At 35.4% G+C, this 17,951-nt stretch overlaps 2 protein-coding genes and 1 pseudogene across 5 annotated transcripts; all 3 read right to left on the bottom strand.

Annotated features, from left to right (window-relative positions):
- Nucleotides 1–222: 222 nt before the first annotated feature.
- Nucleotides 223–3,279, bottom strand: LOC120172460 (phospholipid--sterol O-acyltransferase-like). Its single transcript, XM_039179914.1, has 5 exons — nucleotides 2,948–3,279; nucleotides 1,632–1,767; nucleotides 1,375–1,519; nucleotides 468–637; nucleotides 223–368 (listed from the first exon to the last, which is right to left on the bottom strand). The coding sequence occupies exons 1-5, from the start codon at nucleotides 3,266–3,268 to the stop codon at nucleotides 238–240; spliced, it is 903 nt and encodes a 300-aa protein (XP_039035845.1). The 5' UTR covers nucleotides 3,269–3,279; the 3' UTR covers nucleotides 223–237.
- An 831-nt stretch (nucleotides 3,280–4,110) lies between these two features.
- LOC120172448 lies at nucleotides 4,111–9,649 on the bottom strand (annotated as a pseudogene).
- A 2,007-nt stretch (nucleotides 9,650–11,656) lies between these two features.
- LOC120172449 (probable inactive histone-lysine N-methyltransferase SUVR2) lies at nucleotides 11,657–16,920 on the bottom strand. 4 transcript variants are annotated; one of them, XM_039179903.1, is made up of 10 exons: nucleotides 16,794–16,920; nucleotides 15,857–16,097; nucleotides 15,734–15,766; nucleotides 15,012–15,624; nucleotides 13,595–14,721; nucleotides 13,209–13,459; nucleotides 12,896–12,962; nucleotides 12,747–12,797; nucleotides 12,241–12,337; nucleotides 11,657–11,946 (listed from the first exon to the last, which is right to left on the bottom strand). In XM_039179903.1, the coding sequence occupies exons 2-10, from the start codon at nucleotides 16,037–16,039 to the stop codon at nucleotides 11,918–11,920; spliced, it is 2,451 nt and encodes an 816-aa protein (XP_039035834.1). In that variant the 5' UTR covers nucleotides 16,040–16,097; nucleotides 16,794–16,920; the 3' UTR covers nucleotides 11,657–11,917. The 4 variants fall into 4 exon arrangements, with proteins under 4 accessions (XP_039035834.1, XP_039035832.1, XP_039035831.1 ...); XM_039179901.1 differs by having other exon boundaries at nucleotides 16,718–16,802; XM_039179900.1 differs by lacking the exon at nucleotides 16,794–16,920 and adding an exon at nucleotides 16,432–16,545.
- Between the last annotated feature and the right edge of the window lie 1,031 nt (nucleotides 16,921–17,951).

Genomic DNA, 17,951 nt, shown 5'->3' with positions numbered 1-17,951 from the left:
TTTAATCTTCATATGCAATTTCCTTAAAGATAGCTTTTAAAGGGGACTAGTTTCAGAAAAGTAGTTGTGACCTGCTTCATTGCTCTAGTTCTATTGTATTAAAGTTTTATAGATTGTTGTGACCTGTTTCCATATTCCATTAGTATTCTATATGCATGCCCGTTTATTAATTGTCTAACTGACAAGGAACCATAACAGGGTAAGCTGTTTTCCACTTGAGCATGTAAACGAAAGCTGTTAAAAAAGTTCATGTAGGATGTGGTGGTTTTTGAGAAAAAGTAGAAAAGTAACCTCGGAAACAGGAAGGCCAAATGTGTTTCCAGAAAGTACTGCTTTGACCGTCTCTGTTGAACCAAGAAGAGGAGCTCCTAGGTTAAAAAAAGAAGATAATGAGACCAAGAAAGGTCAGACAAGACTATTCCAGGAAAAAACATCTTGTGTAAAGGATTTGATGCAAAGGATCGTACCCACGGCAAAATAAGCATATATGTGATCATCTAACCATTGGATGTACTGTCTTGGTGCAATTTCTAGCTTTAACCACTCCAAAAAGTAGCGGAAGACATTATTACCCAATGAATGGGCAAACACAATTGATGGCCCCCCACGAAGTTTATAAGCAGTTTCAAATGTCAGCCTGCAATCAGAAGCAGCAGCACTAATTAAATAGGCGAACATCATTGTCACAAGATTGCAATATATTTGCACAATCATCAATAAAAAATCTAAGTTACAATTAGGTTAGTTTAGTTTACCATCAACAGGACATCCTGAAAATTCAACTTATGTAAATCTAAAACAATGCACTTTCAACTCATCCTGTAGTTAAAGTGTCAGAGTAGCATCTCAACCCAATATATGGATCTAGTGTCAAAGTCGAGGGAAATGCAGAATTGGATTCTTATTTTCGAGTGCATAGAAAAATTAATAATTCAAGAGCATGATCCAACATATATTTGTGCCTCACACATAAACATTTCGAGTAAAAAAATTTCCGTCAGACTTGGGTTTAGACAAAAAGTAACTATAACTAAATTATACACTATTAAAATAAAAGAACACATCAAAATCAACTTTCTGACCACAGACCAGAAAAGTAGTGTGACTTAGAAAGTTACTCAAAAAGAGGCTTCATGAGGAGTTTAAAGCAAAGAGTTACATTCATTGAAAAAAATGAAAAGAAAATATCAAGCAAAATATTGTCAGAAACAGAACTTCCATGAGGAATACACATTTAATTTTAGTTTGGAAGAATCTATTGATGATGCACCAAAAGGTTAGTCACTGAAAATAAATAAATAAATAAAACAAAATTTTACTAGGCTACATGCATCAGAGGTAGAAAAAACAGAATGAACCAGAAAATATACATACTTTAACTTGTGAAAATAAAGGTCACGCTCCTCAAGCATCGATGGTGACAATCTCCAATCATATGGGACAGCTATGATTGCATTAGCCTCAATACCAAATTCAATGCACCACTTAACCCATTCTTTCCACACTGAAGAAAGAGGGCCTGTTATAAACAAACAAACAAAAAGTTAAGCATGAAGCATTTTGCAGACACTTGATATATGTTTTCGAATCAAGTGTAAATAAGAACAAAAGATAGAAAAGGAGAATAATACCTGTAATGTAACCTGGATCAAGTTCTGTAATAGCAGAAAGACCGCTATCAGGGCGTGACTTGCATTCTGGGTGATCAGTTTGGTTGTAAGGATCAAGAAACATACACTTAAGCCAACAATTTACAGCTGAGAGGAGCTGCAGATAAAAGAAGCGTGACAATCTTTTCCTTTTTTCTTTCATTTTTTTTTGATAAACAGAAGTGTGACAATCTTGGTATATTAAAAAAACAAACCACACCATACAACCTATATTACTCCGACTTCATTTTTTTTCCTGAAAGACATGTTTGGCACTTTTCAGACATCAAATGGAAGTATGATCCTCTAAATATGTGAAAAAGAACTCACAAAAATGTTGAGTGTATCAGGTTAAATTGTATAAAAGGAACATTGTATACCACTACTAAATACCTAGGTAGGCGGTTACTAGGTAACAACAGAATATTAGATGAAATTTGTTCAAAAGCGAGTATGGAGTACTAATGGCTTAGAGGAAGCATCAAAACTAATGATATTGAGGATGGCCACGATTTCTGGACGCATTCCTGATAGTCAACTTTTCTTGTTTGCTTTCTTTATTTTTCAGTCTAGTGATAAGAGAAATGATTGCATTATGTTGATAAAAAGGGTGTCAATATTAACTATTAAGTATGTTGATAACCATAGTAAGGAGCAAAATTCATTGATAATCCATGAACTTATAGATCAATATTCTATTTCCATCTATAATCTTCAAAAAGAAGAAAAAATCAATACTGTCAGCAAAGGGAAAAACATACATACTAGGCTTTAAAGAAAAACATCAAATTCAACTTCTTAGAACCTATAATACATCCTATAATCCCATGCAATAGAAAATTATTCAAGACTAAAGACAAGATAAAAGAAACCAAATAAAGTTAAACAAGAGGGGCGGAAAACCAACTTCACGTGAGCCTGTAATATAAACCAAGTTCATCATTCATTGCTAAAAAATATTTCCAAAAACCATGATGTCAGATAACCAAACTAACTCGTGATTAACCATTTATATATATATATGATGAACGTTAAATAGCATTACTTGATTATGCTCTTTCTATAAATCAACCAAACGTTTACTCTTTCTAACTTTTTTGTTAGTTTCAATTTCAATAATACCCCACAAATGGGTCCAACAACAGACTGAATATAACCAGAACAGAAACATTGTGTGGGGGGGGGGGGATACACAAACAGAACAACAGCAGCAGCAGCAACAACAACAGTATAATCCAAAAGGGGAAAAAGGCAGTTTACTAAACGGCGACAAGAGCCCAAAAGCAGGGGATCCTTACTTTTGTAGTGTCGAGCCAAACCAAGTCGAGTGGATTGAAATCGAGGGGAGAGTAAGGGCAGTCGAGAATGGACCAAGCTCTCAGCTGAGTTGAAGCAAATCCTGGGATTATAATTCCCGATATCTTTGAATAATCTCCTTTCAGCTCTCCTTCGCCGAGTTCTAAAATTCCCAGGAACAGAACCACCGTCAGAGTCATCGCTAAACAACGGCGTTTTCGATCATCTCCGCCCATGATTGATCCCTTTCTTTCTCTCTCATTTGTCATGACGTATGCCCAGCAGCCATTAAAATGCTTAGAAAGTTTACGATGGATGACCATTCAACTTCATTTGGGAGGTTGGAAATCCCCATTTTTTTATAATAAAAATGGGTAAATTATGTTAAATGGTCTCTCAACGTTTAAATTATATTTATTTTGATCATTATTCTTTTAAAACTTACAACAAATCATTGTACTTTTAATTTACTTTAATTACAATCACCGTCATAAAAAAAGTGACATGATATGTTAGTCTTATTTAAAAATATATATATATATATATATATATATTTTTAAATAAGAGTCATCGATCTCATTTTGTCTACATAATTATCATCTTACATACTCATCATATTTGAGAGTTTTATCATTTTTCTACGATCGTAGAATTATTCACTATCATTGTTCCATATGAACGTCAAGCACAACCGATATTCCTTTATCATCCATGAATTCTTTCATATTTTACCATCAACAACGAAAATCTTTTGAAGGTGGAGCAAAAGACTCGAAAATTTTATTTAAACTAGAAGAAAGAAAATTCTCCAGTCAAACATAGAATTGTCATCATTCAATATTTTTTTATCTAATAAGATACTTAAACTTTCTTTTGGTCTAATTAGACATTTGAATTTGGATCCTTGATTCAAATTGGTTATAATTATCAATTTGAATAAAAAAAAACTTAAGTTCAAATACCAATTTAAACCAAAAATTTAATTAAAATATCAATTTGTAAAATATTTACTATAATTTAACTTTATCATATACTTTTGTATAACAGTGTTAAAATCTATATATATTTTATAATCAATCTAAATAAAATATTTATCATCATGTAAAAATCATTTGAACCGGACTAAACCAATAATCACATTCTTTTTCTTTTATTACCAACAAAATCATTCATAGAAAACTTTATATAATCAGCATAGATCCCTTTAGGAAATTTCTCACAAGATATGCAGAATCATAGTACAGGGCAAAATAGGAACATGATAAGAAGAAAAATATATGAACACGGTTCAGCACTCCACGCCGCATTGTTTGAGGACCGGACCGGTTTGTTTGGGCAAGAAAGGATCGATCCGTACCCAAACCAGTGAAAAAATGGATGCCAACAGTACCGACCAAAGCACAACAATGGTGGGCGTCCTGTTTTGTCTCCCCATCAATCCTTTGAGGAAAGGGTAGAGGTGAAGAATGACCCAGAAAGCGAAGAACAGTTTGCCGAACAACGGACCCCATGAACCGTAGCCATTGTTGATCGCATCCGACACTCCGGCGACGACCCCGACCATGTTCATTATGATCAGGGTTGTGGGAGGGATTAAGAGAGTGGTCCACTTGAAGAGATAAAGCTCACCGAATTCTGTATCCTCCGCTGCTTTGGCAGTTACAGTGAAGTTGGTATCAACCCCGGCAAGGACTTTGAGGAGGCCTTGGAAAACAGCAAAAAGATGGGCGGAGACACCTCCGATGACCCAGAATTGTTCGTTTCGCCACCAGTCTTGGATGCTAACTCCGCTCCATCGAAGTTCAAGCACTCCTGTGGCTATGATGGAAAGGAAAAGTGCCAAGAACCATATACTTGTAAGGTTGCTTAGCTGCCAAGAAACCACAACTTGTCAAAACCTTGCATAAAAAGTTATTATGTAAATTTTTGGGACAGGATCTGATGAATACTTTCAGGGTCGGAGTCAAAGATTAAAGTAATAAATAAAATTCAGACAATATATGTTTAGTTACATTAACATAGAAAAGGATTGATCGTTCGGGACGAGTGAAAAACGGCATAAGTACTTACAGTTGGGATGATGAATTTGCCAGTGAGGAGACAAACGGCTGGAATAGTACAATAGGCGAGTAAAGGGATTGAAGTGAAAGGGTAAACAATGGTGTTGATATAAGCAAGCCTCTCAAGCCATTTCAGTTTTCCTCCATAACCGTACCAAAGTGGGCAGTGACGACTAAGGAAAATTTCTACCGAACCCAGTGCCCATCTCAAAACTTGGTGCAACCGATCCGAGAGATTGATTGGAGCCGACCCCTTAAATGCCGGTCGTTTTGGTACACAATAAACTGATTTCCACCCTCTGCAGTGCATCTTGAAACCTGTTAAAATATCTTCCGTCACCGATCCATAAATCCATCCGATCTGGCAATATACAAGTCGCTTAACTTGACTCCCAAACAAACAAAAAACATAATGTAAATTCAACTACTTCGATACCAAATTGTTAAAATGTATAACATTACTCACCTCTTTGCCCCACTCAGTTTTTTCTTCATAGCCACAGCTAATTACATGAATGGCTTCTTTAATAAGTGATGTGCTATTAGTTCTTTCAGGAAGGCCACCATTTTCCATCAAAGTTGAAGCAATGAAAACCGGTGATTGCCCAAATCGTTTCTCAAAATTCTTCTGCGACATTAATGATGATTTATCCAATTCTTCAATATCCTTCGAGTCCTTCTTCGATTTCTTCAAGATCGAAGACCGGAGCAGACCCTTTTTTCACATAGTTTTTCCCCATCATTTTCTTCTTTTTGGAGAATAGAAGCCCTCCGAGTAATCCCTTTTTCTCTCCTTTCTTCTTTGATTTCTTCCTTGAACCTCCACAACAACAACAACACCATGAAGGCCAGCAGTCGCAGGTCATCTTCGGTCTCTTCTCGGAGACTGGCGGATCGTAGCCGTACAATGCCTGCCTGTTGAAAACACACCCTGTGCCTACATATACAGGGCCTTGAAGTCCATCTAATCCCAACATGTTGATCTATAAACCGAAAGTGGAGTTTTAGGCATGAATTTTTCAAAGTCAAAATAAAAGAATTGCGAGCGGAAAGCAAGGCTTACATCAAAGAAGACAACGTTTCGATTAGCATATCGATCGTGGCGATCAATACCGTCGAATCTTTGCGGAAACTGAACGTAACAAAGCTTCTTTCCAAACTGAGGATCCATTAGAAAGCACATAGCTTCCCTTAAGGCCTTGCTGTTGTTGATGTAATGATCACAATCCAGATTCAATATGAAGGGTGCATTAGTAAGCACTGCAGAAACTCGAACCTGGTAATGGCATCCGTCACCCAAAAAAAGATCAGAAATGAATACAAAACAACAATGGTTTGGTACAATTCATAGACAGTAGTTTGGTTTTCCAAAAACCGAAGGAAAATCGAAATGAATGTCACAAATAACTGAATCAGCAGAACAAAGAACATTAGACTATAAGAAGAGTAATCACCAGAGCATTCTCAGCACCGGCTTTCTTGTGGTGCTGATAACCAGGACGTTTCTCACGAGAAACATAGACAAGCCGAGGTAGCTCTTTGCCATCGATATCAAGTGCACCGGCACTTCCTAGATAGACCTGTGAAAACGAAGAAATACATGATTTATATTGAAGACTCTTACGATATAGGAAATAATTAAGCCAAAAAAATCGTATCATAATCTGTAATTTATTAATCTTTAAATTACCTGAATCATTCCAGGATGATCACGTGTGTTATTTCCGGGCCATGGGGTGCCATCTTGCATCACCCATCCTTCTTCTGGTTTCTTCTGAGCATTTGCAACCAATGCATTGATCCTTACTTTATATTCTTCATATTCCCTCTGCAATAACATAAGATATATGCATTAAACCATTGTTAACTAGGAAAATGAGCTTGAATTCAAACACGAATGATTGAATTTAAAGTTGAGCCTGAAGAATCAAACTCAAATCTCATCAGGAAAACGAGTCTAACCAAGGAATTTTAACATTTTCATCTTTATCTTAAACTAAACTCAAGTTTTAATATTAAAACTTGATTCAACTCATTTTCACTAGATAAATGAGACTAATCAAACAAGCATCGAACTCAAACTGAACGTCGATTCGAAACTTGAGCTCGAATCGATTTTCTCAGAGTTTGAGCTCAACTCGACTAGATCACACTCAAAAACAGCGAGTTTAGCAACTTACTTTCATGGCTCTCCGTTCTTTAACAAAGCTAGGATGAACCTTGTCTTTCAAATAATCAATCTTCTCATTGAAATAAAACTCCGGCGCCCTCGGCTCAACGTTGTGTTTCTTACAAAACGGAACCCATCTCCTCGCGAACTCAGCCGTTTCAGACAAGGAATCGAAAGTGAGCATGGAAGCGCCATCATCTGACACATAACAACACACTTTCTCGACCGGATAATCAGCGGCCAAGATCGATAGAACCGTGTTGGCCGTTATGATCGGCGGTTCCTTGAGAGGATCGACGGTACTGACGAACACATCGACGGCGCCTAGTTGATTCGGCTCCCCTTCACGCTCGAATCTCAAAGAGAGGCGGTCCAGGTAAGTTTCGCGCCTAATGGGGAACCATTTGGGGAACTGATCGAGGATCCAAGAGAAGGCGAACCAAACTTCGCAGATAACGGAGATCAGCCATAACGGATAAGCGTCGTATGCCGGCGTTAGAATACGAAACCGGAGGAAAAATGCGAGGACGATGAAGCGGAGGACGATGACGATCCGATAAGGGCTTATCAAGCTCGATGAAATTGGGACTTTCCGCCATAAAGGTTGTCGAGCTTCAGCCAAGCTGCAAAAGAATCTCAACCGTCATATTTCAGTTTCTGAAGAAAAAAAAACAGAAGGAATAGTTTTTTTTAATTCCCTCAAACTATCTCCTTAATTTTAAATTTGTCCCTAAATATAAAAAAAATAAAATTTAATCCTTAAAATATTACTATAGTTGTATCAATTATTTTATTTTGTTAAACTGACAATATAAGAATTAGATATCAACCTAAATATAATATTAAATATATTTAAAATATATAGATTAAACTATATATATATATATATATATATTAAATAGATAGTTTGAATTTGATATTTTAAATGACAGATGCTTTCAATAAAAAAATTAAAGATCAAATAAAAATTATTTGTATAATTGGATAATTTTAATTGTTAATTGAGAAAATGATCTAATTAATATAATAGTTCAACATCATAATCATACAGTTGAACATAATTAGTGCAATTAATCTAAAAAATTAAGTGTATTTTTTTTACAAATAAGATAGGATTTATTTACATTATGTTTATAGAAATATAATCATAAGATTAAATTAAATGGCTTAGTGAAATTATATTTTTTTAATTAATTACTGGTATCTATTCTATTAATCGACCAAATCAGATTGGGCTTTGCAAAGATCCATTATGAGACGACCCTCTTAATCCAGTTTGCTCTATATGTAAACGTCAAGATCCGAACCATTGACATTGCTTAAAGAATATAGTGTCTCATCTCACTAGACCAACATAAGGTTTGAATCCTGACGGTTGTGTATAGGACAAATTGGGTAGAGAGGTTTACCTTTGTCTCTGTAGTAATCGATCCAGATTAATCGATTAATAATAAAACCAAAACAGGTGGTAAAAAAATTAGGAGGTGAAAACTTACAGGTAATCATCTTCTTCGGGGAAATCATTTCCAGCATTATCGTTGCTAATCAAACCTCGTTTTTCTTGCCTCACTTTCCATTTCTCAACTCTTTCTTTCCATTCTGCGCTTCCGTACATCTCTTTCTCGCCTTCTAAATCCTTCCCTGCAACTGCTCACCATTTCAATAATCTAAATTAGATACTCACATTGATTCAAGTTATTCCAGTCCAGTCAAGGTTTACTGAATACACTTACTGCTTCCTGCAACAGAGAAAGGTTGAGCATGGTGCTGCCATTGTTGATTATTATAGTCCCCATTTTCCTGCAAAATCAACCATGTTTTTTAACCATCAGATTGTTATTACAATTATTGTTGAAGGGCTTTGTTTTACATGTCCATCCGAGTTATCCTTGCGGTTCTTCATCTGAAAGTCATCGTCAAAATCTTCTTGGTCTGAGTTGTCTTCCTCGTCTCCTGGGATTCTCGGACTACCTGCGGAACAACCAAAGACAAAACAATTTCATGTGTTATACCATCTTCGAATCAGATCTTCCAAGGATATCACAAATGAAACGTTTCATTTGTTCTATCAACAGAAATGAAATGAATTACTGAGTAGTTACAGACCTTTGAGACGCTTATAGCGAGTGTTGCACTGAGGGCAGCACTGGTTCCCTTCACTCCTTTCGTATTCATAACAAGGCCGGCAAACCGGGAAACTACACACGTGACATGCTACGAACACTTGTCCGTTCTCCTTTTCCCCGATCTTATCCCCGCACACCTTGCATGTCCTCGCCGACGCCCGATTCTGCCATATCCGACATCCAAAGAACGTAAATAAGTTAGATGTAGATTTCAATAACGTTTTCTTGAACATAACAAGGAGAAGAAGAGAGAGTACCTCGTCGACGGCAAGTGAACCGAAGCCGGCCGCCATGTTGCTCGACGCCATTGGCAAAAGGTGGAAGGGGAAGGGAGAAGAGGGGGTGTATTATAAGTGATGAAATTGGATGAGTTGTATTAGGTTTCAAGTAAAATATGAGAGTGCCTGTACCAAACTGTGAGTTGGGAAGTCGTACGTTTGAGTCCAATAGACGTTAAACCAAAGCGGTTGGTGCTTTCCCCCCCCCCCCCCCCCCATTGAATAGCTCGCTTCGATTAAAAGATTTTAGGTTTGAGTATTATTGTTCGTTATTTTACATGTGGATTCTCTATCTAAGTTTATTATAATTTAAATTTTACTATATGCTAATTATACCTAGAGTTATTTTAATTTTAATTTATATATTTATTTGTTCTTTCTCTCACTTTTTTTTCTTTACAATTTGTGTTATTTTTTACAATCAAACCAACTTTTTATTCTTTGATTTTGTTTAGCCGACAACGGTATCAATTTTGATATTGTTTGTCGACCATCAGTTGTCTTTTACTTTTGTTTTTTAGTTTTTTATGATTAACTATGTCTTTATGACATGTTTATCTATGTTTTTGTGGCACATTTATCTCTGTCTTTTGGCAGTTTTCGGTTTTTTTGTTATTGTTTTTGTTTATCTTTTTTAGGGTTAGAGTTGACATCGCCACAACTGATCAAGATGACGTTTATTTGTTATTATGCTGATTTTCCCTACTTTGGACCTTCAAATTGATTTGGATACACGTTTTGCGTTCGTAGATAGTTTTCTCACGTCACTTGATTCTAATTTGCGATTTGTCGTGGTCTTTCAATTTTTTCATCCTTTTTGTGGTTTGTTTGTCGATGCAGTCAGATTTGTTCGTATCATTATTTTGTTAGAGTATTTTGGTTAGATTTTTTAATATTTTCCTTCTTTGGTATTTATATGATCTAGATGGCTAGTTTTTGTATCAATTGTTATAGAAAATGTCCTATTATAATTTAGTTTACGCTTACAGTTATACTTGTAAATTTTTATTGTAATTCTAGATATTTTCTAATTTTAATAAAATTAGTGTCTTTCTATAAATATATATACATTTGTCAAATTGTTTATTTGTGTTTCGAAGATACTGATTATAGTTATACATATATATTTGTTGTATTTGTAATTCCATTCATATGCTGTATTGATTATTCTTTATAGAAAAAATGTATTGCATGTAATTGAAACCTTAATCCAATTTGATCTTAGCTTTAATGAGGATTAAATTTAAATTTATTAAATAAAAATTAAGTAACAAGTACTAAATATATAATTATACCAGCCTTATTAACCGTCAATTTTTCTATCAACTATTAATGACAGATGGATTGACTTGCATCATTTAAATAATTAAATAGTATTAAAAAATTAAAAGATTGATGGTTAAATTAGAACCTTTCATAATTAAACAATCACATATATAATTTACCCTAATAAAAATGACGTCAGATGTTCAATAAGAGATATTTAATTAATACATCATATTTATAATTTATATTTTAGCACATTTAATCAGTTACATTAACATATGTAATATAAATATCCTTTACGTTATATATATATTGGCACAATATATACAATACGTTAATTACAACAAAAGATTTAAAATCAGACCCCATGAGTTCCTAGTTCCTTCCGTTTTAATCCTAACGTAGACGTATAGGATGTTGTCTTTTTAACATATTAACATTAATTATGAATTTATTTTCTTACAGCATAATATAGAAGCTTCATTGATCTCTTGTCAGTTTTCTTACAAAGACAGCTAGTTAGCCAGTCATTTTTAAAGCAAAATTATTAGGTAAACAATCCCACTCTTTTTTTTTAACAAAGAGGTAAATTTATTATTTTATGGTAAAAAAAAGCAACAAACGCAAGCTAAGCATTCTATTAAAAACAGTCCAGAAGAGTGAAACAAATATGGATCCAGCAACAGGAACCCAAAATGAAACCCCAGCTGAAAAAAGGAAACAAAGCTAAATTTGGATTCGAACAACGAACACTATTATTATATCAGACATATTAGACGTCAACTTTTAATTTTAATGACGAAATGGTTTATATGTAACAGTGTTTTCAAAGGGAAACCAGACTAGCCCATTTAAATTGCCACCGGCACCGGAGTTTTCATCATTCAGACATTTTTGGTCCCAGTATTCAAACCATATTTACATGGTTTACTATATCTACAGACTTAATCGAGATAACTAGCTCTCGTTTTTTTTTTCCGAAGATGGTTCGGTTCCGAACGTGCCTTGGATCTCTGTTCCAAAACAACCTATCAACAAAAATGGCAAAACATTTCCCTTACCAATAATTAGTTCATCTGGTGATCATGGCAGATTTAGACCCTGCACCATAGAAACATCTGTTGTTAAAGATACAACCAGTTAACGATAAGACAATAGCAGTTACCAGGAAAGCGGGCCTCGTTTAATATCGTTGTCGACAAAGGTCTTGATACAAAAAGCCGGTTTGAGCATTTGCAGATGAAATCATGGTTTAACGGACAACCAAAAAGGCAATAAAGCTTTTTGCATTTTGGGAAGTTTCGATTATGCTTTTTCTCGGCAAGTCAAACATTTAAAATTCTTAAAAGCGTATTATCTCGCCGTGAAAAGAAATTTTACACCACAGTTACTTACTAGTTGAACGTTTCATGTCCCTGCAAAACGTACTGCCACATCCGCACTGGAATTGCTTAACAGTATGATCAAGATCATCAAAGTCAAGTCCATAATCCTGCACGCAGAATATATAGCCTCTTACTACAGAAAAAAGTAAACACGTAACGGAAAACTTCATACCCGGTTTTCATCTCAAACCACACATGAACATATAATTGCTCCTGATCGCATATATCCAAACAAAAATAGCATCATTCAATGTCAGAGGATGTTCATACAAGCACACTAGGTGTATGTGCATCACGCATTAATTTATAAAATATACATTATTAACTTTGTCACGACTGTTTAGAGAATATCTGAAAGTAATCTCGCAAGGAAGAAAAATGTTCTAATTCATCTCTTCACATGCGTGATGCGACATCAACAATCTGATCGTACCATTTTTTTTCTTAAGCATATAAAATGTAACCAGATATCAACTACATGCATCAGGATGGTATAACTATAAGAAAATCACTCACCCAAGTCAGCTCTTCAAGTGCATCAACTTCTCGCGTTGTGAAGAAGGCTATCTGTACATGGTCAATGCTCAATTAGACTTGTTATTACACAGAATTGAAGCCACAAAACAAATAGGACTATGAAGGTAGAAGAAATCAGTATGCCGTACATGATAGTAATGAAGATCTGGAGACTCGACTTCAACAGGAATCTCAATCAAGTTTGCATCAAAGCATCTAGCAAAATAGGGGGGGAATCATATATTTTAAATCTCACTTTACTGAAGGTGCTCGAGTATTGCTTCAAATGCAATTTCCATGATCTATAACTAAAGTGAGAAAAACACACCACATAGAAACAGATTCACTGAAAAAAAGCATACCACATAGAAATAGATGCACAAGTAATGGAAAATTCTGAAAGAACACAGTATGAAAAGCAAAGGGCACATAAAGTCAAATATACATCACACATACAATTACCTATGATTGATGAACCTAGCAACATTTCCATAGCATGTGGCGTCCAAACAGAGAGCTTCTTCATCTGTGGAAACTCCCTTCAACCCCCAATAGGCATCTAGAAGGACTGGAGATGCATGTTTTTCTCTGTTCCTTGCATACAACTCGGAGATGGTGAGTATTTCTCCAACAAACTCACAAACGAAAGCTCCTTTGGGGAGCTTCTCTAGAGTTCTAAGGCCCCAACCTTTTCCATCAGGTGTCAGAAACACCTAAAATTCAGGCTAAATTAGTCAGCTGAAGAAAAAGGGCTTTATAAAGCAAATTCAAAGGTTGATGCCTTAATTTCAAAAGCAACCTAATGATAACAAGGACCATAAACTATACAAAACTTGGATCAATCAAACCTGCAATTTGTAATTTACACCTCTCTGCACCACCCGATTGCCACATCTCTTATTGCAGCCACATTTGCTCCAACATTCTTTTATAACATTTCTCTTTAGGTGACCTTTGCAAGATTCTGGAACGTCATCCTTCTTTGATCTCTCAAGGGGACACTCTGCGCAACTAAGGAAACATTGTTGTTGAGGATCACGAGTCATAGTTATACACTCTTCTAAGAAATCCTCCTTCAGAACACCTGCTAACGTATATACAAAATTTCCCCCAGAATAACAAGCACATGAGCAAAGCTGCTGAGACAAGAGACAATCCCCAAAGCATGTCTGACAACAACTTTCATCTCCAATCCCGGAAAGACAAAATCTAACACGAGCATCTTGAAAGACCAGATTCTCTGATATATATTGAAATGGTGGTGGAAAATCTTTACTATTTTCATTTACCCACGAAATTTGAACTTTTTCTTTCCCCCTTGTTAGGTCAATTGCATCATGAAGCCACCTTATTTCATCAGGTGTAAGTCCATGCTGCGGAACAACCATCAATTCCTCCCCACCCACATTGTCAACACATCCGTTTCTAGAGCACTGAACATTGAAAGATTCATTTGACATCCTACCTAGCAAGCAACCATTTTCTGTATTGCTCACAGCATTAAGAGCATCCCTTGCAGGAGATTGCTTCAATACATCAAGAGCCGGTATCACATTAACTTCTTGTAATTTTTTAGTGGAATTAGTTGCCAATTCCAATATGCACTCACACATATCACTTAAAACTTTGAATACATCAAAATTAGGGTCAATGAGTTTATATGACCGGAGGCACCTCTGTTCCATCAGTTCTCTAAGTTCATCTACACTAGGCAATTGGAAATTTGGTCTTCCAAGAGCAGAATTGTAGCTTATAGAAATCTTCACCTCTCCCAATGGCGTTGAGGCAATTTCAAGACTAGAAGGAATTTCTTTAGGAACGGTAGTAAGGTCACAGCTGCCATGCCTCTCACTCTTTGAAGCTGAAGCAGCACCTCCTACAGTTTTATCTGCATGCAGGGATTCTGGAGGTTCCTGCCAATTTGGTTTTGCAGTTGAAAAGTCCCCCGCTAACAAACCTCTTTCGCTTAATGAATCTGATAAAAAAGTTTTAATAGTAAAATAAATATGGACTAAAATCATTAGAAAATAGAACAAAAACAAAAAACTTCAGGCATCAATTACAATTTTCATATCCAACAATATAATAGTAATAAATGTTAATTAGCATATAATAGTACTTATTACAAAAACCCCATAACATGTAAAGGGTCTAAATGAAAATAGCTCTAGAGAATTGCCACAAGGTTAATCAAATATTGATTTGAAATGAAAATTGAATTAAGGAATAAAAGAGGCATTTCATATGGGAATGACAATAACTTACCTGGGTGAATAACTGCAATAGGAATCTCATCCACGGGAATGTCATCAGTAATCGGCTCTTCCTTGGGAATTATCAAAGCATGAGTAACTGGCAAACTTATTTTAGGACTAATACCAGGCTCAGGTGCTGGCTCTTTAATGCACAATGCTCGAGATGCTCGCTGAAGGCCATTCCGATCTGAAGCAACATGAGCTGATATAGGTTCCTTTCCTTTGTATCTGACATGCATTTGAGATAAATGTGAATTTGGTTCAGGTCTTTCTTGTACCGCCGGAGGACTAGGTTCTACAGTTTGCTTCCCTTTATTCCTACCACCTTGATGGGGTAAAACAGGAGCAGGAGAAGTAGGCCGAGATGAAACAGGTCGAACTGAAGCAGGCAGAGATTCTGCCCTTATATTTTCAACATTACACTGAAGTGGCTGCTGTTGCAAAGGAGCAGGAGGTAGTTCATCCTCCTCAACTTTAGGCTTTTTAAAAAGGGTTCCACCCCCATCGGAGCTGTCATTTCTATGAGAACATGATTCCTGATCATACTTTTTTCTCAGGCGTCTTCTTTTTAAGGGGTGTACAATTTCAACAGGTACAGAACCTTCTTCCTCAATATCTTCCTCCTGGTAGATAAAACAGTCTAACCATGTCAGTCAACATCAGATAGGAGAACAAGGAAAAACAAGAAATATTATGCACGGCCAGCATAAGTTACAGAAATGAGTCGCATACATCGCTGTTCTTGTCTGCTTCATGTTGTGGCACCTGAAAAGCACAAAGATCAGCGACAGCAACAAATATGACAAGTGATAAGAGTTAAAGCTGAACCAAAACAGATTATAAAGGAAAATGCACCTTACTATCGTCCTCTTCAAAGATAGCATCAGCAAGAACTCTATAATTCTCTGATTCAATTAGCTCCCAATTCTTGTCATACAGCTTAAGAAGCTTCTTCAATACCGGTTTCACTTTTTCCTTGCTTATCCCTATTTCCTCCATAGCGCGGAAGGCCTGCTTAAGTCTGGGGTTTGGTGCCATAATGCTTGATAAAGCTATCAGTTTTGCAGGCTTGAAAACACCAACGCTTAAGCCCAAACTTTCCCATTTTGAGGACGATTAAGATAGAAAACAACAATCAGTCCAGGAATGAAAGTAGAAGAGTAGCAGAAGGAAATTAAAAATGATGTAATTGTAAACATCAAATGCAAGAAAAATAAAAAAAGAAATGGCATACATAACTAACTGGACCGATAGCTAACTTGCACAAATCAGAGCAGGAAACGAACACTTCGATTTAACTTTAAAAGTCTACACTATACAACTAAATTGAGATAATTACGTGATCATCCAAATATATTTCAAAACATTGCCACAATGTAGATAATTAAAGTTCAAGAAAGAAAATTAAAAGCTAAAGCATCCATGATTACATGAAAAAAGGAGAAGCCAGTTAAACTGTTTACGTTACCAAGCCAAACCCTAGAAGAAGAACAGAATAGATCTTTGTTTAAAAAAAGTTCGGCCTTGGAAAATAGGGAGGCGCGGTACCGAAAAGGGGTAAAAGAAAAGAGCAGAAAATAAAGGCTAAAACCCTTAAGAATTTCTAATTTATTTTTCTTTTTACGGTGTCGTTTCAGTGACCAAACAACTACAACCACCGAGCTTTCTGCATCATATTCCTGTCAGTTCAACTCTTACGAGGAAAACAAATATTACCAAATTTCGTCATGAGAATAACAACTACAACCACCGAGCTTTCTACAACCACCGAGCTTTCTGCATCAAATATTACCAAATTTCGTCATGAGAATAACCTTGGTAGAGGAAAGAGGGAGATTGAAAAACAAAAACAGAGCTTTCAAGGTTTTGACTTCTGATTTTCTCAAGGAAAAACGCCCAAAAAATTGAATGTTTTTAGAGGGCGATGTACTGAGTCTAGACATCTCGACTCGACTCGACAACAATATATAGCGCAAAATGGCCGAGTGGAGAAACTATAGGGTTTTGGGCTCGGGTGAGTAGCACCGGACATATTCGGGTAACTCGGGTTAACCAATTGAAATCGATTCGTTTGACTATTTTTGATTAAGGGTAAGTATTTGATTGAATTAAATTAAATTAATTGAAAATTTTAAATTTAAAGAGTATTATATTATCATTTTAAATCTTATTTAAAAAATTTCAAATCAAATCAAATATATTTATTTACTTTTTTTAGAAATTTAATTTTTTTTATTTTATAATATTTATGATACTCATCAATTATAATTTAATATTTTTAAATTCATTAAATGGTCTCAATAATAATAAAAATATTATTTTTTATAAAAAATTGATTTGACAATTATATATGCATCAACGATTAAGAAAAAATAAGAATAAATTCAACTTATAATCATCTTATATTCAAAAATAATAATTTAATGTAATCTCAAAATGGATCAGCCCCACCATCTCTTAAACTAGGAGTGGGAACGAGTCGAGTCGAACTCGAGTAGTGTTGAGCTCGACTCAACTCGAAAACTCTGAAATGAAACTCTTGAATAGTTCGAAAAGGTTCGAAATGAAGAAAAAAAATCTTAAACTTAATTCGATTGAAGCCTCAAACTCGAACCTAAACTTTAAATACAAGAAAAGCTTACTTTATTTTTAAAAAAAATCAATACATAAATGTTAATATTATTAAATAATTTATTTTTTAAAAATAAAATCTTAATATATTATATTTTCGAGCTGCTCACAAGCTTTTCAAGTCGAATATCAAGTAACTAGTTTCGGCTCGTTAAGAACTCGAGTCGAGCTCGAGTCCATTCGATCCGAGTATTTATCGAGCCTTTATTGAGTCAATCTTGAGTAACTCACGATCTGTTTCGTCATTCTCATTTACAACCCTACCTTAAACTACCAAATTTAAAACCTTACTTGAACCCTCAAAAAAACCTATATAAGA

Source organism: Hibiscus syriacus, unplaced genomic scaffold (assembly GCF_006381635.1).
Source record: "Hibiscus syriacus cultivar Baekdansim isolate YM2019G1 unplaced genomic scaffold, ASM638163v2 tig00111851_pilon, whole genome shotgun sequence".
NCBI lineage: Eukaryota > Viridiplantae > Streptophyta > Magnoliopsida > Malvales > Malvaceae > Hibiscus > Hibiscus syriacus.
Note: the sequence above shows the minus strand (reverse complement) of the source record. Positions and strands in the feature narration are given on the sequence as shown.